Consider the following 25,651-nt stretch of genomic DNA (forward strand, 5'->3'; position numbering starts at 1 on the left):
GTCTCTCCCCTCTTCTGCTCCATCTGCAGCAGGACAAGAGAGTGTTGTCTCCATCATATTACCAGATAACCTCCCCATACATAAGTGTCCGATGAGTGTCCCCTATAAATATTGCCAGAACATTACCCAGATTTCCTATTTTCTACCACCTTTCCCCATTCTATTTCCCGGGTGCAGAGATTTTGGCCGCTGTTTGTGGGGTCCTTGCACTGATTTAGCTGCTTTTGTCTATGGAAGCTATATACAGAGACTGTATGTGAGCCTGGCCAGGTCTGTATACTCACAGTATAAAACTGCTTGTGCAGCTAATCTCAGCATCCCCAGCGCCGCCATTACGCCTGGATTACCCACGATGCCTGGTGCATTAGGCCTGTTCCCATAAATATTATATGTACAGAGCACCTGCTGCAGTATACAGGCATTCTGTGGGAACCTGTCACTAGACTCTTATACATGTCCTGCTGCTGCTGCTGCTGCTGAGATCTGTCCTACAATGTGCTGGGAGAACACGTGGGCTGGATCAGACTGCGAAATGTAGGGGCGATATCGCCATCTAATGGAAACATGGGTGTACTACTACTTACTAGACTCCAAGATGGGGTATTCTTACATTTGCAGTGACTAGGGTTGAGCCGAACTTGGAATTTTAGGATCATTTTTAAAATCCGATTTTCGATCATTTTCCAGCCGATCCTGATCATGAAATTTGCTCGATCGCCAATCGGGATCCCGATCGCCCAACCCTAGCAATGATATATACATGAATAGGGTTGAGCCAATCTTGAGATAACCTCTGACCTCGATCCCGCCGGAAAAGATCGGTATCGGAATTCCGATCGCGATCGTGAAATTTACTCGATCGCCGATCGGAATCTGATCTTTTCCGATGACGATCGCTCAACCCTAGTAGTGACAACTCCCCCATTTCCACATCACTACCTAGGAAGTTGTCACCAACCAGCGTCACAAATACCAGAACAGACCCCTTATATACCTATAATTATAATCAGCGGCCCCCAGGTTCTTCATACCCAACAGAGTCCCCCCTATAATGCAAGCTAAGCACCCTATACATGGCCCTTATACACAGTAACAGCTGTGCACCCCATATATAGTAGGGTCAGATAGAAGCAGTGCCAATAGTACCAGCGGAGTGCCCCTATAAATAATACAGTCAGATAAGTGTCCCCTATAAACCGTGCCACCACATCACCTCCTATAAACAATACTGACTAGGTACCCCATACGTTACAGTGTCAGCACAAGTGTCAGCCCGTACGGTATCATTCTACATGGTTTGCAGCAGTGAAGGGGTTAAAGTGCTTTATTATTCCTGATTCTGCAGATATCGGGTTAAAATGTGAAGCGCCATGGAATGAATTGTGCTATATAAATAAACAATAATAATAATCCTAATACAATAAGATTCCCTTGTGTTCCTCCTTCTAGGAACGATTCGCCCTCGTCATCTTTGGAGCAGAATTCGCCTTGAGGATTTGGGCTGCCGGTTGCTGCTGTCGCTATAAGGGCTGGCGGGGAAGGCTGAAGTTTGCCAGGAAACCTCTCTGCATGTTGGGTGGGTGAGACATCTGTGACAGTGACTTAGCAGGTTCATTAAAGACACAGTCGCACATTGACTTAAAGGGGGACACCGCACCATAATACCTAACACACACTGGCATTAGATTTTTATTTTATTTGATGTTTAACCCTTTCTCGGCCACTTCTATCAGCGCTGTACTGGAACAGTGTTCCATAAAATCTATAGCGGACTCCCTATTACAGTATAAGGTTATTTGCTGCCATCTGCTGGTCAGAACATGTATTACAGTTATAATCTTCTATACTGCCATCTGCTGGCCAGGATTGCTATTCCCATAGGTTATTCCAGGTCATGCACTGACGATGCTAATACCTTTCACTCCTGATTTTTTGGTAATTTTTTTTTTTTTTTTTTAGATATCTTCGTCTTGGTCGCCTCTATTCCTGTAGTGGCTGTTGGGAAAAATCAGGGCAATGTGTTGGCCACGTCTCTTCGGAGTTTGCGTTTCCTTCAGATTCTGCGGATGCTGCGGATGGACAGGAGAGGGGGGACGTGGAAACTCCTGGGGTCTGCTATATGTTCACACAGTAAGGTTAGTGGAGAGGATGAATGCAACGTCTGTCACGGGATCCCTCACCCACTACCTGGTGTCTTCTTATGGGGGGCAGGAGTCTTTGGGGCCCCCTCAGGCACCAGGGCCGAGATGCAACTGCTACCTCTGCACCCCCCAGCTTCCCCTGACTATATACTCTCTGTGTATTACTTACACAGAATATCTGTCTGTCCTACAATTGTGAGGTTACTGCTTGTTACAAATTTTTAAAAAAAATTGGGTTCAGCTGGGGTCTTGCAGCCCTGGAGTCCTGGGTTCGAATCCAGTCAACATCTGCTTGGTGTTCGTAAATTCTGCACGGGACATAACCAAAGAAAAAATTCTGCTCCAAACTGAAACGCAAATATTCAAGAAAAGGATCTCATGAGGTTGACCCAAGTCATTGCCTTTAAGACACTCTGGGGTACCTATCCTAGGGCTGCTGTGAGGACCTGAGACGAGAGGAAACTGAGCTGCTCCTCGTGTGTAGGGACATGGTCATAGCTTTACCCACAGCAGCCACTAGAGGGAGCTCTCTGAATGAATACTTTACAGTGAGCTCCCCCTAGTGGTCATGGCAGGCAGGTGTAGAATCTCTATGGGGAAATGCATTTTTCTTGTTATAATCAATGAAGAGAATAATGTGTAGGGTAATCGCCATATTAATAATGCACCAGCGTGGCCGAAGCTTGAATGACCCCGATAACCCCTTCCCCTCCTAGGAGCTCATCACTGCCTGGTATATCGGGTTCCTGACGCTAATTCTCTCATCATTCCTTGTCTACTTGGTGGAAAAAGACGACCATGAACTAAACGAGAAGGGGGAGAAGATGGAAGATTTTGAAACGTACGCTGACGCCCTCTGGTGGGGACTGGTGAGTACGGGGCAGCTCTGGGGCTCCTTCCTAGTATCACAGTTTGCTAACCAATGTGTCTCCTTACAGATCACTCTGGCTACAATTGGCTATGGAGACAAGACCCCAAAGACCTGGGAAGGCCGGTTAATAGCAGCCACCTTCTCTTTAATCGGCGTCTCGTTCTTTGCACTTCCTGCTGTGAGTATTCCACTGAATTTCTATGGTTGTGTCTTAAAGGAGATCTCCAGATTTTGGCTCGTGCTACAAAACCTTTTATTAGCTTATATTTCCTATTTGACTAGAGCCTCAGTCCTAATGGGCGGATTTATCAAACATCAGCAGACACTGTGATAAATCTGGTGTAGTATAAGACTGTCCAGTGTAAGACGTGCACACTATTAGTAATTCTGTCTCTGCGTTATCCACTCCCTTCTGGTCCTCAGCTGTGTCATGTGACCAGCCATAAGATTCTGCAGTTGACGCAGTCTTTTAAGTGTAGACAAGAAGTCAGCTGCTCCCCCGCCCGCAGTGAGATCACAGGGTGCCGGGAGTTTTGTTTTGCCATCATGGAATATGGGGACTTATTTTTTGTGGGATAAGTTGACATTTTTATTGTTACCATTTTGGGATCCATACAAATCTTTGATGACTTCTATAGTACGTTTTGAAAGCCAGATGTTTTTTTTTATAAATTCTTTATTGTCATACAGACAAAAAACAAAACAGATATAAAACAGGGCCGCCAAATGGCGGCCAGTACAGGCAAATGATACAAATAATCTCGTCCACATGGACGAAGCAAATATCTAATACGAAAGCAAAGCACAAAGGAACAAGCAACGGGATAAAACGGGACCGGCCAGGGAACCGGCAGTCACGGAGACACATCAGCCAACCAGGTCGGGTACCCTGAAAGAGAATCCACGGGGTCCAAGCCTCCATGTAGGCCTCTCGTGCGTCACGCAAGGACGCAGTGAGGTCCTCCATTACCCTGATGTCAACTTATCCCACAAAAAATAAGTCCCCATATTCCATGATGGAAAAACAAAACTCCCGGCACCCTGTGATCTCACTGCGGGCGGGGGAGCAGCTGACTTCTTGTCTACACTTAAAAGACTGCGCCAACTGCGGAATCTTATTGCTGGTCACATGACACCGCTGAGAACCAGAAGGGAGTGGATAACGCAGAGACAGAATTACTAACAGTGTGCACGTCTTACACTGGACAGTCTTATACTACACCAGATTTATCACAGTGTCTGCTGATGTTTGATAAATCTGCCCATTATTTGCCCTGACAATTTACATTAAAGAGTTTTCCAACTGGCCACAGAACAGGATAACAGTGAGATCTTCCATTACCCTGATGTCAACTTATCCCACAAAAAATAAGTCCCCATATTCCATGATGGAAAAGCAAAACTCTCGGCACCCTGTGATCTCACTGCGGGCGGGGGGAGCAGCTGAATTCTTGTCTACACTTAAAAGACTGCGTCAACTGAGGGAGAGGGAGGATTGGAGGATTTCCAAAGGGCAGGGATGCAAGCCCGGGCAGCGTTGATGACATGTCGGAGGGCAGATCTGCGGTATGTGCAGAAGGGGAGATCCGAAAGGTGGAGCAGGAAGAGGGCTGGGGAGAAAGGGAGAGAAAACTGGAAGACCTGACAGGCCGCTCTATGGACGCATTCCCAGAAAATGCAGGAGGGTCCCCTCCTCCGAACCACAGCGCCAGCAGAGGGGGGAGGCAGACGGGAAGATGCGATGCAATTTCACCGACACATGGTACCACCGCATCAAAAGTTTATAGCCCGCCTCCTGGTATTTACTAGCAATCGAGCTTTTGTGGGCAAATTTGAGGATCCTGGTACATTGTGCATCAGTGAAGGACATGTTAAGGTCAGATTCCCACTTAGACAGAAAGGGAGGCCGATAGTCCGGAGGAGGGGAGACTGGCATCATGTAAAATTTGGAAAGAGAGTGCCGCAAAGGGCCAGTGCCAGAGCAGACCTCCTCATACCGCGTGAGTGGCCTGTCAAAAATCGGGAGTCCTAGGGAGGAAAGCCAGAAAATGCGACAATTGAAGGGCACAACACGGACCCAAAGGGGGGAGAGTGAGGTCAGACAGAAGGTCCCAATGCGACCTCCAGTTACCGTTCGATCTGAAGTGGATGGCTCTCAGCCGCCCCAGATCTCTCCATGACCTAAAAGGACCAGGGGAAAGACCCGCAGGGAAGGCCGGGTTGCCCAGGATTGGGAATAAAGGGGAAGGGGAGAGCTTGACAGGGAGCGTCCAACCATGGAAGCATACTCAGCGGGGGACCATGGAAGGAACGTTCAAGGGAGACCCACTGTTTGAAGAAATCCAGATGTTTTTCATGTAGTTGTAAGGGGTTAAGATGGTTCTGTCTCTTGGACACGACGTTGGCTTTTCTGTACAGCTTTCCATGGCGTCATATAATGCAGATCCAGATATTCTGGGACGTTATCACTCTGCACTACATCATGTGCCTGTCTAACGGGCCGAGAATAAAAAGAAAGGGGGGAGTTCTTCTTTAAGAAAAAACTACATATGTATACGGAATGGTAACAGGGTGGGGGCTTGTTTTTGCCCAAGGCCCTATTTACTATAGAGCTGTCCCCAATCACAGAGGGATTTACCAAGTATAAACCATTACCAACCCTACTATTTGGTTTCTCTTGCACCCCAATAACTTGACCCCTCTCTGTATAAATAGGTCAGGGGTTTCCTCGATAAAAATATTTGTGACCAAGGCTAGTTTATCATTATCAGATTGGTAGGGGTCCCACCACCGATCAGCCATGCTCAGTAGCTGATACACTGCGAATGAAGCAGGAAGTGGACAGCGCCATTCTCAATGTAGTGACCAGAACAGGTACTGCAGGTCATCTCCCATTCACTTACAGAGGAGCTAAGCTGCAGGGACTCGTTTTGCTTATACACAGACTGGTACTAGATACCAGAGTCACATGGACAGACGGTTGTCATGTAATAAATATATCAGTAAATACTCAAGGTGAAGGTAAGATGTGTGATGTCACATGATGCCTGCTATACCAACTGTGGTCACAGGGCGGTGCTGTCTGTCTTTCAGGGTATTCTCGGATCTGGGCTCGCTCTTAAGGTTCAGGAACAACATCGGCAGAAACATTTTGAAAAGAGAAGAAAGCCAGCAGCGGAGCTTATCCAGGTGAGAGGGTAGGGTGATATATACTGATATATGATGATATGGAGGGTGATACTGATAAAGGAGGATATGGAGGGTGATATTGATATATGAGGATATGGAGGGTGATACTGATAAATGATGATATGGAGGGTGATACTGATAAAGGAGGATATGGAGGGTGATACTGATAAATGATGATATGGAGGGTGATACTGATAAAGGAGGATATGGAGGGTGATACTGATAAATGAGGATATGGAGGTTGATATTGATATATACTGATATGGAGGGTGATATTGATAAACGGTGATATGATGGGTGATATTGATATATACTGATATAGAGGCTGATACTGATAAATGATGATATAGAGGCTGATACTGATAAATGATGATATAGAGGATGATACTGATAAATGATGATATGGAGAGTGATATTGATAAATGATGATATGGAGAGTGATACTGATAACGGAGGATATGGAGGGTGATACTGATATATGATGATATGGAGGGTGATTCTGATAAATGATGATATGGAGGATGATACTGATAAATGATGATATGGAGGATAATACTGATAAATAATGATATGGAGGGTGATACTGATAAATGATGATATGGAGGATAATACTGATAAATAATGATATGGAGGGTGATACTGATAAATGATGATATGGAGGATGATACTGATAAATGATGATATGGAGGATAATACTGATAAATGATGATATGGAGGGTGATACTGATAAATGATGATATGGAGGGTGATACTGATATATACTGATATGGAGGGTGATACTGATAAATAATGATATGGAGAGTGATACTCATAAATGATGATATGGAGGGTGATACTGATAAATAATGATATGGAGGATGATACTGATAAATGAGAATATGGAGGATGATACTGATAAATGATTATATGGAGGATGATACTGATAAATGAGGATATGGAGGGTGATACTGATAAATGATGATATGGAGGGTGATATTGATAAATGGTGATATGGAGAGTGATATTGATATATACTGATATGGAGGATGATACTGATAAATGAGGATACGGAGGGTGATACTGATATATAATGATATGGAGGGTGATACTGATAGATGATGATATGGAGGGTGATACTGTATGGAGGGTGATACTTATATATAAAGATATGGAGGATGATACTGATAAATGAGGATATGGAGGGTGATACTGATAAATGATGATATGGAGGGTGATACTGATATATAAAGATATGGAGGGTGATATTGATAAACGATGATATGGAGGGTGATACTGATAAATGATGATATGGAGGGTGATATTGATAAATGATGATTTGGAGAGTGATGTTGATATATACTCATATGGAGGATGATACTGATAAATGATGACATGGAGGGTGATACTGATAAATGATGATATGGAGGTTGATTCTGATAAATGATGATATTGAGGGTGATACTGATAAATGATGATATGGAGGGTGATATTGATAAATGATGATATGGAGGATGATACTGATAAATGAGGATATGGAGGACGATACTGAAATGATTATTTGGAGGGTGATACTGATAAATGAGGATATAGAGGATGATACTGATAAATGATGATATGGAGGGTGATACTGATAAATGATGATATGGAGGGTGATACTGATAAATGATGATATGGAGAGTAATTCTGATAAATGATGATATGGTAGGGTGATACTGATAAATGAGGATATGGAGGATGATGCTGATAAATGATTATATGGAGGATGATACTGATAAATGATGATATGGAGGGTGATACTGATATATAAAGATATGGAGGGTGATTCTGATAAATGAGGATATGAAAAGTGATGAAAAATGATGATTTTGTTGAGGAGGATAAGGATAAAAGATGATATAACTTATGGCATTGATGACATGACAATTCTATTGACGTTGATGAAGATAAATGATGGCGAAGACGATGACACTGATACTATTCATGATGATAAATTATGATATTAAGGATGATGATGATGCATGTTAATGATAATATTGATGACAAATAATATACGATGTGATGATGATTGATATAGATGATGAGGAAGATGAATGATAGCATTGATGATAATGAAGTAGGTAATGGATAATCTTAGTTCTGACAATATGGATGATGATGCTGATAAATAATAATATTTATAATAAGGATGACATTGATGATGCTGATACTGCTGATTGTATTGATTAAGGTGATATCATTGATGTTGAGGATGATATTGATGATGTTACTGATCATGATGATATTGATTGATGATGTTGCGGATACTGGTGATAACACTGATGTAACGATGATCTTGATTGTATTCTTCTGATATTGATGACCTGAGGTGTTGGTTGCAAATACTTGGGAGTTTTAGTTTCAAAGCACCTGGAGAGAAGAGATGAAGGAATCTCCTGAGAGATTGTAATTGAGTCTGAATTAGGTCAGAGTTGATTGGTTTGAAAACTAGTGAAAAACTTTTCACTGCTTTTCATAGTGAAGTGACTGGAGGCAAAATCTAATCTGGAATTAGTGAAGGGGGGAGGGGGGACTATTAACAGATGCTAAGAACTAATGGCCAGCCGGCGCCCACATGACTATGCACAGGTCCGGCATTGTGTCTTCACAAATGTTTGGGATCTTATAGAATCCAAAACTTTTGGGAAATTTGGAACAAACTCGGTTCATTCTGAATCTCTACTGGAGAGTCACATGATGGAGACTACTGATGAAGAAGATACCTGGGGGAGGTGGGGTATGCAGCTGCAAGTTCCCTCGATCTGACTCTCAGAGACTGTATGCTGTGAGAGGGGAGAAGAAGCAGAAAAGGGAAAATATCTGACACCAAGAAAAGTCTACCCATTTAGTAGGCATGGAGTGGGAAAAACACAATATCAAAACCACTGGAATGGGAATACATACAGTCCGTGACACCCAGTAATGGCAAGGCCCATAGGTCTGTCTACCTACCCAGGATGGTATATATATATATATGTAGTGAACAAGGGGGTGCTCGGTGGTGGTGGTAGCCCAGGGCTGATGGGGGTAGTAGTCACGGTTATGTCACAGGCCTGAGTGGTATACAACCCTGTTCCCCTGTCACATACATGGACCTTTTCTTTCACTTTAGCTGTTACTTTTCTACAGTGTACAGGCTGGAATGACTTCTGTGACAAAGAGTCCAGTAACAACGGTTTTGCAGAACTTTACTTGAAAGATCACTTGTGCATGCAATGTACAGATATCACAGTCTCTTTAGTAGCAAATAGCAGTATAGCTTTTACACTTATCACATGTAATTGCAGCACGTCAGTCACAGTCCCATATCCACTGCAATAGCAGGTATACAGATTTGGGGTAGGAAATAATGGTACTATTCCGTTATCGGGCCAGCAGCAGCGCATTTCAGCACCAGCTTTCGGGACAGCAGTTCAGTTCAGCAGCGGGAATTACAATGACATCCGAGGACTGCTGGCCCGATGCTTGTGCCCAGTAGCCAGTACATCAATGACCCCCCCTCCATCTCCTCCTCCTTCCAGTGCTGCCCCCCAGCTCTCCTTACATCTACCCCGTACCCTCTCCCCGCCACATGACTAAGCCGATGCTGGCCCGATGATAGAGGCCGTGCTTGTGTGTAGTAGGCAGTACATCGATCGATGCCCTCATCCTCCTCTTCCTTCCAGTGCTGCCCCCCAGCTCTTCTTACATCTGCCCCGTACCCTCTCCCTGTAATAGGCCTCACCGTAAATCTTGAGCAATGAATGCTACTAGATAGCCGCCGGACGCTGCAGAAAGTTTGTCCCTCCGGCTCGCTGTAGCTCACCGTTCCTATAGTCGGCGTGTTTCTTGTCAGGGCCTGGATTGAGCCCCGGTGTCTTTCCTTTCGGTCTCGGTACTAGCGCTGAGGTGAGGCCTAGTCGTGTGGCGGGGAGAGGGTACGGGGAAGATGTAAGGAGAGCTGGGGGGCAGCACTGGCAGGAGGAGAAGGATGGGGGAGGGGGGTCATCGATGTACTGGTTACTGGGCACAAGCATCGGGCCAGCAGTCCTCGGATGTCATTGTAATTCCCGCTGCTGAACTGCTGTCCCGAAAGCTGCTGCTGAACTGCGCTGCTGCTGGCCCGATAACGGAATAGTACCGAAATAATTAATAGATATACAGTCCCGTGCAGTTTTAGCTCTACCTTGGGAGATGTGTCACAGCTTGGCTATACTGTGCAATGTGATGCAAGAGAGTACTTACAGAATAATGCCCTATAGCAGGGTGCTAAAGCCGTGAATCAACTACGTGAAAGCCGCTTAGGTTAGATCCAGCTGGGGAACCCATGAGAAGCGTGGATCCAGGCAGAGGACTTCTTTATCCAACAGGTAACTCCTCTGACTTAGGACAATAGAACAGGAATAGATTTTTGGATGATCTCCCAGGCATGGACTGGCAGGAATTTAGTAGTTGGGATGGACTGGTAGCTTTATGTAGCCCATGTGAGGTTCTGATCAGCCTGGAGCAATGCTGGCAGACATGTGGACTGGCTGGAGCCCAGGCTTAGACTCCATTCTGCAGTCACCTCTTTCTGTGAATGCAGGGGCTGGACTAGGGACAAGTCTCAGCTCGCCCTAGATGCAGCTTGTGCTCCTATAGGCTAAGAGCAAAACATGTGACTGAAGTTGCAAGATGCTAAAACATGTGGGTTTGCAAAGATAAAACAAGGTGCAAAGCTAGTTAACCTCTACACTGCTGCAGACAATGCTAACTGTATGCTAAGTAATGCAATACAATACAATATACAGCACACAAATAGAATGGCTGACATTAGTGATTACCACCTGACAATATAAGAGATAATATGGTGAAAAAATGACTTTTTAACCTCTTCCCGACATGCGCCGTAATAGTACGGCGCGTGTCGGGTCTGTAACTATGGCGACCGCCCGGGAGCCGGGCAGCTGCCATAGCCGCCGGGTGTCTACTGCTTTAAGCAGTAGACAACCGGCTCTAATGCCTCCGATCGGAGGCATTAACCCCTCCATGCGCCGCCATTTTGGCAGGGATCGCCGACTCCTGGAGCATGCTCCAGGGCCGACCCCCCGTTGCCATGACAGCCGGGAGCCTTGTTAAGGGCTCCCAGCCAGTCTGCAAATTCTCTCTTTTGCAGGCTGGTGTATACAGCCTGCAAAAGAGATGATGATTTTTTGCAATGCATTGCAATGCATTAGCATTGTAATGCATTGCATTAGTGATCAGACCCCCCTGGGGTTCAACACCCCTAGAGGGTCTAATAAATGCAAAAAAAAAAATAAAAAAAAAAGTTAAAAAAAATATAAAAAAATATAAAAAGTATTAAAAGTTCAAATCACCCCCCTTTCCCTAGAACAAATATAAAAGTAGTTAAAACCTGTGAAACATATACATGTTAGGTATCCCCGCGTCCGAAATCGCCCGCTCTACAAATCTATAAAAATATTTTTCCTGTTCGGTAAACGCCGTAGCAGGAAAAATAGTCAAAAGTGCCAAACCGCCGTTTTTTCACTGTTTTAATTCTGATAAAAATTTGAATAAAAAGTGATCAAAGCAATAACATTTCCCGAAAATGGTAGAACTAAAAAGTACACCCGGCCCCGCAAAAAAAGACGCCCTATGCATCCCCGTACACCTATGTATAAAAAAGTTACGGCCGTCGGAATATGGCGACTTTTAGAAAAAAAGTTTTTTAACACCGTTTTGGAATTTTTTTTAGGGGTCAAAATGTAAATAAAACCATATAAATTTGGTATCCCCGGAACCGTACCGAAACACAGAATACAGGGGACATGTCATTTTGGCTGCACAGTGAACGCCGTAAAACCAAAGCCCGTAAGAAAGTCGCAGAAATGCATTTTTTCTTTAAATCCACCCCATTCTGAATTTTTTTCCAGCTTCCCAGTACATTATATAGAATAATTAATGGTGGCATCATAAAGAAAAAATTGTCCCGCAAAAATTAAGACCTCATATGGCTCTGGGAGCGGAGAAATAAAAAAGTTATGGGGTTTAGAAGGAGGGGAGTCAAAAACGAAAAACGAAAATCAAAAAATGCCATCGGCGGGAAGGGGTTAAACAGAACATTAACATCTGGTTCTGGGACACTGCATATATATATATATATTTCTTTTTTCCTATTCCTATTTTGTTTGTGTCAGTTTTTACTGTATTTTTAACATTCTATTCATGGGTAGTATCAGGGTTGTGTCCACTGAATATCTTGGGTGACATATAAGGGTGCATGCACACTACGTAACGCCGGGCGTGTATGAGAGCCGTACACGCCGGCGTTACAGCAGGGCTGCCGAACACTTCCCATTCACTTCAATGGGAGCGCTCGTAAACGCCGCTGTTACGAGCGCTCCCATTGAAGTGAATGGGAAGTGTTCGGCAGCCCTGCTGTAACGCCGGCGTGTACGGCTCTCATACACGCCTGGCGTTACGTAGTGTGCATGCACCCTAAATCTGTATAGGTCCGTAGATGATAACATTCACCTTTGATCTTGTCCCTCTATAGTGTGCCTGGAGATTTTATGCCACTAACTTGAGCAGAATCGATCTGACCGCCACCTGGAAGTACTACGAGACCATTGTCCAGTTCCCATATTTTAGGTAAGTGAGTACACATCCAGGCATCTGGAGACACCACTACATTACAAACGACTGATGTAGAGTCTATACATCATTCACTAATGGGTTAATGTGACCTCCAACTATAAATCCAGAAATGAATAGCACAGGAGAATATAAGAAACGTTGTAATATATCTTATTAAAGAAATCTGTTTCCTTCGTAACTTATTAGACTGAGTTGCTTTATACATAGACGTCTATGGAGAAGGGAGGGGAAGGAGGCTGCTGTTTGATTTATTACTAGAGATGAGTGAACAGTGAAATATTCGATATTCGTTTCAAATAGCCGCTCAATATTGGACTATTCAAACGAATATCGAACCCCATTATAGTCTATGGGAGAAAATGCTTCATTTCAGGGGATCCCACCATTCGTCTCAGGAGAGTGACCAAGTCCACTATGACACCCCAGGAAATGATGCCAACACCTCTGCAATGCAACTGGGACAGCAGGGGGCGCATGTCTGGGGGCATCTAACACACCAAAGACCCTCTATTACCCCAACATCACAGCCTAACAACTACACACTTTACACACTCAAAAAAACCTCTATCAAAGTGGGAAAATACCTGGAAACCTTCTTTACTCCCCAAATGGATGGACACAAACCCCAATTTTACTCTAATGAAACCTTAACAACCACCCCTTTAAAGCACGTTGCCCATGACAACCACAGATGGAATAGGCAATGGGAAATCCAAAACCCCTCACCCTTAACTGTCAGTGTGTGTGTGTGTGTGTGTGTGTGTGTGTGTGTGTGTGTGTGTGTGTGTGTGTGTGTGTGTGTGTGATGTGGTAAGACCTTCCAAAATTCACTTTTCTAGCCCTTAACATGAGCCCTTCCAAATTGTTACAGGCCCTTAAGCTGAGCTCCCAGCAGAGATTGAGGCCCTTCAGGTGACTTCAGCCTCTACCTGCAGAGTTTTTGGCCCTTGGCGGGAGTAGAGACACTAACCAGCAGAGTTGGGGGTATCAGGGTGGATTCATCCTAATAGGATCAGAATTGTGCAGCGCTGATGGAGGAGGAGTATGAGGAGGAGGAGGAGGAATTGTAGAGGGTGAGCACACACGAACCTTCATGTTGGGGTGCTTGACACTGGTGGACATGAAAATGATGGGTCTATCCAGTGGCTGTTCATTTTTATGAGCGTCAGCCGCTCAGCACTGTCAGCTGACAGCCGGCTGCGCTTATCCGTAATTATGCCACTGGCAGCGCTGAAGTCCCTTTCGGAAGGCACGCTATGGCGGCAGGGCAGGAAAGGACCTCCAATGCGTACAGCGCAAGTTCCAGCCACAAATTCAACTTGGAGACCCAATAAGTATAGGCCGCAGAGGGATCGGAGAGGACAGGGCTGGTGTTGGCCAGGTACTCCCGCAACATGCACCTATACTTATCCCTCCTGGCAGCGCCGCACCTCCCATGAGGTGACCTGAAGCGACCGCTTCAGACGGCGCTATGCCAGGGCCCCGGGGAGGGCGGCATTTTTGCTTACCTAAGCCATTCCAGGACAAGCTGTCCTGGACTGGCTTAGCACCGAGTGGTGGATTGGGGAGGCCACTGAAGCAGCACTGCTCCAGCAGCCTCCCCTCACGCTCAGGCAGAGAGCACATCCTCTCTGTGCCTGCTCTCTGCCTGTGAAAGCCACTAAGCCCCACCCCCTTCGCTTAGCCCCGCCCCTCAGCCACACCCCCTCCTCTGGGGTGGGGGGGGCGGCTTTCTGTCGTTTGCCTCGGGCGGCGAAAGGGGCAGGTTCACCCCTGGTCGGTGGTCAAGTGGACCTTTGTGCAAATCGCGGAACTTAGGGCCCACCGGATGTTGCGTGACACATGCTGGTGCAAGGCGGGGACGGCACAGCGGAAGAAGTAGTGACAGCTAGGGACGGCACAGCGAGGTGCTGCACTTGCCATCAGGTCACGGAAGACCTGAGTTTTCACAAGCCGGAACGGCAATATCTCCTGGGCCAGCAGTTTGGAGATGTGCGCGTTTAAGGCTTGTTCATGAGGGTGGGTAATGCTGTATTTTTGCCTGCGCTCAAAAGTCTGGGAGATGGTGGGTTGCTGTGAAGAGGCGCATGATGGTGCAGGAGAAGGAGCTAAGGTAGGAGAAGGAGCTGAGGCAGGAAAATGGGAGGATGAGGGAGAAGTCTCCAAAGCGGTGGTGGAAGATGTGGAGGTTTCCTGGCTGCTGGACTGGACTGCAGCGCCAGCACTGGCAAGAGTGGGAGAGGCAGTGGCGGCAACGAGGGACGACGATAGTACAGCGTTTACTCTCTGCCACTGAGCCCAGTGCTTGACTTCCAAATGATGGCGCATGGCATTGGTTGTGAGGTTGCTCTTTTCAGAGCCCTACTCAGTTTGGAGTTGCAGAGTGTGCAAACGGCACTATACAGTCCTATGAAAAAGTTTGGGCACCCCTATTAATCTTAATCATTTTTAGTTCTAAATATTTAGGTGTTTATAACAGCCATTTCAGTTTGATATATCTAATAACTGATGGACACAGTAATATTTCAGGATTGAAATGAGGTTTATTGTACTAACAGAAAATGTGCAATATGCATTAAACCAAAATTTGACCGGTGCAAAAGTATGGGCACCTCAACAGAAAAGTGACATTAATATTTAGTAGATCCTCCTTTTGCAAAGATAACAGCCTCTAGTCACTTCCTGTAGCTTCTAATCAGTTCCTGGATCCTGGATAAAGGTATTTTGGACAAACAATTCAAGTTCAGTTAAGTTAGATGGTCGCCGAGCATGGACAGCCCGCTTCCAATCATCCCACAGATGTTCGGTCTGGGGACTGGGATGGCCATTCCAGAACATTGTAATTGTTCCTCTGCATGAATGCCTGAGGATTTGGAGCGGTGTTTTGGATCATTGTCTTGCTGAAATATCCATCCCCGGCGTAACTTCAACTTCGTCACTGATTCTTGAACATTATTCTCAAGAATCTGCTGATACTGAGTGGAATCCATGCGACTCTCAACTTTAACAAGATTCCCGATGCCGGCATTGGCCACACAGCCCCAAAGCATGATGGAACCTCCACCAAATTTTACAGTGGGTAGCATGTGTTTTTCTTGGAATGCTGTTTCTTTTTGGACGCCATGCATAACGCCTTTTTTTTATAACCAAACAACTCAATTTTTGTTTCCAAAATGAAGCTGCCTTGTTCAAATGTGCTTTTTCATACCTCAGGCAACTCTATTTGTGGCGTACGTGCAGAAACGGCTTCTTTCTCATCACTCTCCCATACAGCTTCTATTTGTGCAAAGTGCGCTGTATTGTTGACCGATGCACAATGACACCATCTGCAGCAAGATGATGCTGCAGCTCTTTGGAGGTGGTCTGTGGATTGTCCTTGACTGTTCTCACCATTCTTCTTCTCTGCCTTTCTGATATTTTTCTTGGCCTGCCACTTCTGGGCTTAACAAGAACTGTCCCTATGGTCTTCCATTTCCTTACTATGTTCCTCACAGTGGACACTGACAGGTTAAATCTCTGAGACAACGTTTTGTATCCTTCCCCTGAACAACTATGTTGAACAATCTTTGTTTTCAGATCATTTGAGAGTTGTTTTGAGTAGCCCATGATGCCACTCTTCAGAGGAGATTCAAATAGGAGAACAACTTGCAATTGGCCACCTTAAATACCTTTTCTTATGATTGGATACATCTGGCTATGAAGTTCAAAGCTCACTGAGGTTACAAAACCAATTTTGTGCTTCAGTAAGTCAGTAAAAAGTAGTTAGGGGAATTCAAATCAATAAAATGATAAGGGTGCCCATACTTTTGCACCGGTCAAATTTTGGTTTAATGCATATTGCACATTTTCTGTTAGTACAATAAACTTCATTTCAATCCTGAAATATTACTGTGTCCATCAGTTATTAGATATATGAAACTGAAATGGCTGTTGCAAACACCAAAATATTTAGAACAAAAAATGATTAAGATTAATAGGGGTGCCCAAACTTTTTCATAGGACTGTATTTGCCCGTAGCACAGACATTAAAAAAATTCCACACCACCGAAGACCGTGGCCTCGATGGGGGAGTTTTTCTAGGCTGGGTACAAGAGGGAACATTTTGGACCCTGCTGACTGTGGCCTGGCTTCGGTGAAGCAGCTGTCCTCTGCCTCTCGACATGCCTCTGCCTCTAGCCACCCTCTTTGGTGCTGCACTTCCCTCCACATATCCACAGCTCTCCCCACTTGACATCCCCCCTATCCAGGTCGGATCAGTGTCCTCGTCGTCCACCACCCCCTCTTCCAATTCCTCCTCCTCTTGCGCACCGACGACGGCAACAGGCTGCCCTGATGGCAACTGAGTCTCATCATTGTCGTCACTGAGGGCCGATTGCTGGTCAACAACAACAACAAGAGATAACGGATGCTCCAGTGTTTGTGCATCAGGGAAGTCATCTGTTACCTCTGGTGATTCAGGACGTGGTGGGACAGAGAGACAGAGACAGTGAATGGAGCCAAAAACAGCTCCTGGGAGGCGGGAAAGGTGGGATTAGTTTGCTGGAAAGATTGGGCATGTTGTGAGGAAGGAAGAGCAGTCTGTTGGGTAGGCGGAGGAGTTGAGGTAGAGGCTGACTGGCTGGTGGAGAATGTGCTGGAAGCATTATCCGCCAGTCATTGTAATACCTCTTCCTGGTGCTCGGGCCTGGTTAGGTTTGTACCCTGCACTCTACTTAATGTGGTCATCAAGCCAGGGACTGTGGGGAAGTGCAATGCTTGCTGCCGCAGAGCTGTAGGCGCAGTAGACGCTGTTGGTTGAGCGCAACCTTGTTCCACATCTGCATTTCCACTCCCCCGTCCTCGTCCCCTTGCGCTAGCCTTGCGCATTTTTTGATGTATAGTAAAGCCCTTTTTATGGTCTATACACCCCTAATAAATAAGAGCTGGTTTGCACGTATATAGCAGGAGGTAACTGCTCTGTATTCCTGCAAATTTGTGGGGGACCTAATTTTGGACCTTGGCCCGCTTTTTGTGGAGCGTTTTTTTGTAAAAACCGCTTCCAACAAGGCCAGGCAGTTTCCCTATCCCTTAAAAGAGAACGGGCCGCAAAAAAGCGTTGCATTTTTTACCGCGCGTTTTTTTGTAAAAGCGCTAACGTGAACCGGCCCTTACTCATCTTGCAGAACCAGCGTTGATTGGCTGAATGCTGTACACTATATAGCATTCGGCCAATCAACGCTGGTCAATGCATTCCTATGAGAAAAATTCAGATCCCTCATAACCACAAGCTGCCAGATCTCCCGACTAGCAAAGAAGAGCCTGCTGCAGAACCAGCGTTGATTGGCCGAATGCTATACACTGTATAGCATTCGGCCAATCAATGCTGGTTCTGCATCGAATCTTTACTAAGAATAGCCAGTAGTATTGGATCGAGTACGAGTATTTCGAATACCGTAGTATTCTATTGAATACCTACTCGATCCAATACTACTCGCTCATCTCTATTTGCTACACATTATTATTATTTGTTTCTCTTTTATTCTGATATAATTTTGTCATTTTTATTCTTTATTACATCAATTTTCAATCGCAATATTTCATTGATCTACCTCAACTAAGAATTGAGAGTTTCTTTCAATCATCCAAGACTTATTTGTAGTGTTGTATCGTGGAGACACTCCCTGTTCACATCCCTTTATCTTGAGTGTCACATTCTTACAGGCTCGAGGCAGTGCCTGGAGGTGACCTGGGGCAATAAGAGCTCTATGTGCACCGCCCTGATGGTAGAGGATATACAGGGGGATGATAGGTATATATGGCCTATACTATCATGTACGAGCATACAGGGGGATGATAGGTATATATGGCCTATGCAAAGAGTAGTTTGTCCACAGCCACTGCAATCAATTATTTATGTGTGTATCGATGCAAGAATCCGCCCTCCGGACAGGGCATTAAGACAGTATTCACAATAAGAAAAAGGATCCAGCACCGAAAAAATGACTGAATTAAAACATGGCTTTTATTCTAGATTGCTAAAAACACATAGCGTAAACACCAAAGTGCATAGAGAATATATATATGTAAAAAAAATCTCTTTGTTTGTATATGTCATACCAGTCCACGAAGACAAAACATCAGACAAGACCTACATGAAACATGGCTGCCGCTGACGCGTTTCGAGGTAGTGTAACCTCTTAGTCATAGCGATAGCAAACTAAACATGGTCATTCCTTATATACTCAAAAACATCTGAACGTAATTAAACACAAATACATAACACATGAGACATATCACGTGAAGACACACGATAAACATTTGAATGCAAAAAAGAAAAATGGGACTGGAATGCTAAATCCACATAAATGTATATAAATACATCTGAACATGTATGTGTGAATTGTACCATAGAAAATTCATAGAAAAAAGAGTTAGCATATTCTGAAGATAAATAAATAAATGACTAGCTTACCCTACATTGGAGAGTTGTTAATGTGTCCGTGGAACAGGTTGTCAATGTCATGATGGCATATATAAAGATGGAAGACTTAAGGTAAGTGTATCAAAAGATCCCGCTGGATTATGTCCTAGTTCACATTATGAGAAATCTTCAGCCTAAAGGGACATACGACCGCATTGTATGGATGAAGGCTCCTAACCCGGAAATGGGAATGCAATTCCGGGGAGCCGATCATGTGACTTAACACATGATTGGAAAAACTGGTATGTATGTTGTTGCCTAGACTGCAGATGTAACAAACAGATTGAGGATGGCTCCTCAAGACACGTGATATGTCACATGATGAGGAATACTGCGTGACATGGAGCCATATTTATAAAAAGGTGTATCAGATGTCTGCGGTGTAGACAAGAAGTATAAAATGTGAAAGTCGGACATAGAATTAATTGCATATATTAAATGGAGTTGTTATCCAAAGAGAAAAAACCTGAGATTGGTGTAGAAAAAGAAACGATTATATATATCAATTCTAAACGTGAGCATATGAATTAATAAAAGTATATAAGATCGGTCTTAAAATTAAGACCATCCGGATACCTAGTAGATAGTTCAAATATCCAAAATGCCTCACGTTTGTGTAGTTTTCTGCCCCAATCACCCCCTCTAATTGGCTTAACCACTTTTTCTATGGCAAAAAATTGGAAAGATACTGTACTGCCACTATGTACCTGAACAAAATGTCGGGACGCTCCCGACATGTTGACTGATAAATCTTTAGTACAGTCCCTCAGATGTTCTGAAATGCGTGTTCTGAGACATCTAGTGGTGCAACCCACATAATATATATCACATAGTGGACATCGAATTAAATAAATTACATATCTAGAACTACAGTTCAGGTGACATTTAATACGATATTGTTTATCCTTTTTTTTGTTGCAAAAACTGCATGTTTTGTATGCATATTTGCAAACCGAACATCTGGTGGTGCCACATTTATGAAAACCTTGGTATGTCAACGATGATTCATTGACGCTATTGTAATTGTCCCTAAGCATGCTGGGGGACAGCATATTACCGAGCGTTTTCCCTCTTCGGGAAACAAACCGGCATCCAGAGTCAAGAACTCTGGATGTTGCATCATCTTGTAATAATATAGGGATATGTTTTTTGATGATATTAATAATTTGATTATAGTCAGAACTGTAGTTCGTACAAAAATAAACATTTTTATTGGACTGAGTGTTTCTTCCTGCTTTTGCAGAATCTGATAATAATACTGTTCTGTCCTTTTGTGCAATTAATTTGTCCGCCCTATGAAGAGACCAATGCGGGTATCCTCTTGCCCTTAATCTATTTAACACCTGTGTTTTTTGAGCCTTAAAATCTCCTTCTTTAGAGCAAGACCAAATTTCCAGAGTTTCCAGACCAAATGGGAGGAAATACTCACTCAATGTTCATTTAAACTCATGGAATTGATTATCTCTGAGGAGGAAAACAAATTGGCAACATTCAAGGAGGACTTGGACAAGACTAAACTTGATTTGGTTCAATATGAACATACTAAAACCTACAAAGAAATTCTCCCTAAAATACAAACCAAAATCGGAGAATTGGAAAATAACATCGTTTCTATAAAAAAAAAGGAAGTTTGTTCGTGATAAACAGGATTATGAACAAAATCAAGTCTACAATTGGAGAAAACAACAGCATTTTACTTCTACTCCACGATCCATTTTGAAGCGTTCGAGGGAGAGGAATAATTTTAAAGATTCCCGTGACCAGCCCTATCATGCATCACGAAGAGTTTCTTTCAGTTCTTCGGAGTTTGAAATCTCAGATAAGGAAAGTGGTCTCGATGATTTTCAGGACACCAATAGTTCTTCTGGTTTCAACACTTCTGTGCGATCAAAAAACGCACACACAGGGCAGGCCGAAAGCATTCCAAGAAATCCAAGATTTTCCACCAGGAAAACGAGATCCACCCGGCAATAATGCATCCTGCCCTGCAATTTCTGGAATTAATGGACAGTAGTTCACCATGCATTGTTTCTTCTTCATCCAACAGTTATAACGATAGGGAATGTGTCGATTCTGTTAATGTGTCTGCACAAAATATAGACAATATTGACAGCTGTTCCAGTGTCACTAATTTATCTTCCAAGAGTTTGTCCCCAGATATGGTATCTTTACTCAGTAGGGGGTTAAATTATGTTCCAATGGAAAGATTCAATTTGTTTGAAACTCTATTGGATGTGAATCGCTTTATGCGCTCTCTTACTGTCAAGAGACATTTTCTCTGTGAGGAGGAGGGTGAAGTAGATACATTTTCCAATAGCATGAACAACAATGTTATTAACGAATTTGTTTCACTTAATTTTCAGGAACAACTTAGCGTAATGGAACTTACTAAGTTACATTTGGAGAGTTCCACACCATCACGCACTGTACATTCTACCAAAGTACATTCTAAAAATCCCTATTTTTATCCAGTTCATTCTAGGGTTCCTGCATTTGATTCTTTTCAACATGTTGTTGAACGAGATCTTAGATCTCTACATTCTAAGATGCCATCTACTATCACTAAGGATAATTTAACTCGTAAGGAAAGATTGGCTCTTAAAACACTCATGCAGGACCAGTCTTTAACTATAAAAATGGCGGATAAGGGGGGAAGAGTAGTGGTGATGGACAGGGAGCAATATATACAATCTGCTATGACAATCCTACAGGATACTAACACATATAGAATTTTGAGCTCGGATCCCACTATAGAATTCCGAAATAATCTTGAAAAAATTCTTAATGAGGGATTAGAATTGGGTATTCTAAATACTAGAGATTTGGAATATTTGCTCGTGGATAAACCAATAACAGCCATATTCCACGGATTACCTAAATTACACAAGAATTCCGTCTCGCCTCCTTTACGTCCAATCATATCAGGCATTGGTTCCCTTAACGAGCGTACATGTGATTGGTTAGACGGAATTCTTCAACCGTTGGTTTTACGTACACCCGGACATCTCCGGGACACAAAACAGGTGCTCCAGACTTTTGAGGAATTTAATTGGCAGGACGCATTTTCTTGGGTATCTTGCGATGTTAAATCACTTTATTCATGTATTCCGCATGATAAAGCTTTGACTGCCCTCTCCCACCATCTGTACAGTTACTCCAACTATACAGAAGAATTCTGTGAATTCATCATTATGATTACGGAATATCTACTTAAACATAACTTTTTTGTTTTCAACAACACTTATTATTTGCAGATATGCGGAGCCCCAATGGGGGCCCGCTTTTCACCGTCTTTAGCAAATCTTTATATGTGCTGGTGGGAGGAGAGGTATATATATTCCATTTATAATCCATATGCAATTAGCATCCATTGGTACGGTCGATATATCGACGACCTCCTGCTTGTGTGGTCGGGCGATATATCGGCCGTGCCATCATTTTTGGAGTATCTCAACAATAATGACATGAATTTGGAATTCACTCATGTTGTTAATAAGAGCTCTATTCAATTTTTAGATCTCACACTTGAGGGGGACATACTTTTGAATAGAGTAATTTCAACACCATATCGCAAGGAAACCGCAGGAAACACCATTCTCCATGCATCTAGTTGTCATCCAGCACATACCATTAAGGCAATACCTTTGGGAGAAATCACAAGAACAAAAAGATCTTGCTCTAAAGAAGGAGATTTTAAGGCTCAAAAAACACAGGTGTTAAATAGATTAAGGGCAAGAGGATACCCGCATTGGTCTCTTCATAGGGCGGACAAATTAATTGCACAAAAGGACAGAACAGTATTATTATCAGATTCTGCAAAAGCAGGAAGAAACACTCAGTCCAATAAAAATGTTTATTTTTGTACGAACTACAGTTCTGACTATAATCAAATTATTAATATCATCAAAAAACATATCCCTATATTATTACAAGATGATGCAACATCCAGAGTTCTTGACTCTGGATGCCGGTTTGTTTCCCGAAGAGGGAAAACGCTCGGTAATATGCTATATATAATCGTTTCTTTTTCTACACCAATCTCAGGTTTTTTCTCTTTGGATAACAACTCCATTTAATATATGCAATTAATTCTATGTCCGACTTTCACATTTTATACTTCTTGTCTACACCGCAGACATCTGATACACCTTTTTATAAATATGGCTCCATGTCACGCAGTATTCCTCATCATGTGACATATCACGTGTCTTGAGGAGCCATCCTCAATCTGTTTGTTACATCTGCAGTCTAGGCAACAACATACATACCAGTTTTTCCAATCATGTGTTAAGTCACATGATCGGCTCCCCGGAATTGCATTCCCATTTCCGGGTTAGGAGTCTTCATCCATACAATGCGGTCGTATGTCCCTTTAGGCTGAAGATTTCTCATAATGTGAACTAGGACATAATCCAGCGGGATCTTTTGATACACTTACCTTAAGTCTTCCATCTTTATATATGCCATCATGACATTGACAACCTGTTCCACGGACACATTAACAACTCTCCAATGTAGGGTAAGCTAGTCATTTATTTATTTATCTTCAGAATATGCTAACTCTTTTTTCTATGAATTTTCTATGGTACAATTCACACATACATGTTCAGATGTATTTATATACATTTATGTGGATTTAGCATTCCAGTCCCATTTTTCTTTTTTGCATTCAAATGTTTATCGTGTGTCTTCACGTGATATGTCTCATGTGTTATGTATTTGTGTTTAATTACGTTCAGATGTTTTTGAGTATATAAGGAATGACCATGTTTAGTTTGCTATCGCTATGACTAAGAGGTTACACTACCTCGAAACGCGTCAGCGGCAGCCATGTTTCATGTAGGTCTTGTCTGATGTTTTGTCTTCGTGGACTGGTATGACATATACAAACAAAGAGATTTTTTTACATATATATATTCTCTATGCACTTTGGTGTTTACGCTATGTGTTTTTAGCAATCTAGAATAAAAGCCATGTTTTAATTCAGTCATTTTTTCGGTGCTGGATCCTTTTTCTTATTGTGAATATATGGCCTATACTGTCATGTACGAGCATACAGGGGGATGATAGGTATATATGGCCTATACTATCATGTACGAGCATACAGGGGGATGATAGGTATATATGGCCTATACTATCATGTACGAGCATACAGGGGGATGATAGGTATATATGGCCTATACTATCATGTACGAGCATACAGGGGGATGATAGGTATATATGGCCTATACTATCATGTACGAGCATTCATTCCCCATAAGTGCCTGTAAAATCGCCCTGTCTATAGGACCTTCAGCTACAGACAACACCTGGACCATTCTTGGTTATCTTATCTGGAGCCCATGTAATGAATGCATACCTCCCAACTTTTAAAGAACCGAAAGAGGGACAAAATGTGTGGCGCGCCGTGGCAAATTTAGCCCCGCCCACTTTTGTGTTGACTCCGCCCACTTGTTAATTTTTCATGTGCCCACACACAGTATAATCCTCCTACAGTCACCCGTAAATTATATGTCCCCCCTCTATCTCTCCCCCAGTTTCATATACACCCTTCATCTGCCCCCAGTTTCATGTCCCTCTTCCATCTCTGCCCCCAGATTCATGTCCCTCCATCTCTGCCCCCAGATTCATGTCCTCTCCATCTCTGCCCCCAGATTCATGTCCCCAAATCTCTGCCCCCAGATTCATGTCCCCAAATCTCTGCCCCCAAATTCATGTCCCCCATCTCTGCCCCCAGATTCATGTCCCCACATCTCTGTCCCCAGATTCATGTCCCTCCATCTCTGCCCCCAGATTCATGTCCCTCCATCTCTGCCCCCAGATTCATGTCCTCTCCATCTCTGCCCCCAGATTCATGTCCCCACATCTCTGCCCCCAGATTCATGTCCCTCCATCTCTGCCCCCAGATTCATGTCCCCCATCTCTGCCCCCAGATTCATGTCCCCACATCTCTGCCCCTAGATTCATGTCCCCACATCTCTGCCCCCAGATTCATGTCCCTCCATCTCTGCCCCAGATTCATGTCCCCACATCTCTGCCCCCAGTGTCATGCCGTCCTCTCCTTCATCTGCCCCAAGATTCACGTTCCACCTCCACATTAAACTTACCTTCTCCTCCGCTCCCTCGCCGCTCTCTGCCCGCCTCTCTCGTTGACACATGCGGCTGAAGGAAGGAGCTGACACAGGTCAGCTCCTCGCTTCCCCGCTGCCCGCCTCTCTCCCTGACACATGCGGCTGAAGCTGCTCGCGTGCTCGCTTCGCCGCTGCGTCTCTCTCTCGCTGACACAGGTCAGCTCCTCGCTTCAGCCGCATGTGTCAGCGAGAGAGAGACGCAGCGGCGAAGCGAGCACGCGAGCAG

The 25,651-nt window shown here is 43.8% G+C and overlaps 1 protein-coding gene across 1 annotated transcript in view; it reads left to right on the forward strand.

Moving 5' to 3' along the window:
* Positions 1–564: 564 nt before the first annotated feature.
* KCNQ3 (potassium voltage-gated channel subfamily Q member 3) overlaps positions 565–25,651 on the forward strand; it is a 73,684-nt gene continuing 48,597 nt past the window's right edge. Inside the window, exons 1-7 of the mRNA XM_075271946.1 lie at positions 565–600; positions 1,450–1,576; positions 1,960–2,135; positions 2,858–3,010; positions 3,080–3,190; positions 6,106–6,201; positions 12,734–12,828. Of these exons, the coding sequence (XP_075128047.1) occupies positions 565–600; positions 1,450–1,576; positions 1,960–2,135; positions 2,858–3,010; positions 3,080–3,190; positions 6,106–6,201; positions 12,734–12,828 (794 nt within the window). The remainder of the gene's footprint in view (positions 601–1,449; positions 1,577–1,959; positions 2,136–2,857; positions 3,011–3,079; positions 3,191–6,105; positions 6,202–12,733; positions 12,829–25,651) is intronic.

The sequence above is a fragment of the Leptodactylus fuscus genome, chromosome 4, assembly GCF_031893055.1.
Source record: "Leptodactylus fuscus isolate aLepFus1 chromosome 4, aLepFus1.hap2, whole genome shotgun sequence".
NCBI classification, from domain to species: domain Eukaryota; kingdom Metazoa; phylum Chordata; class Amphibia; order Anura; family Leptodactylidae; genus Leptodactylus; species Leptodactylus fuscus.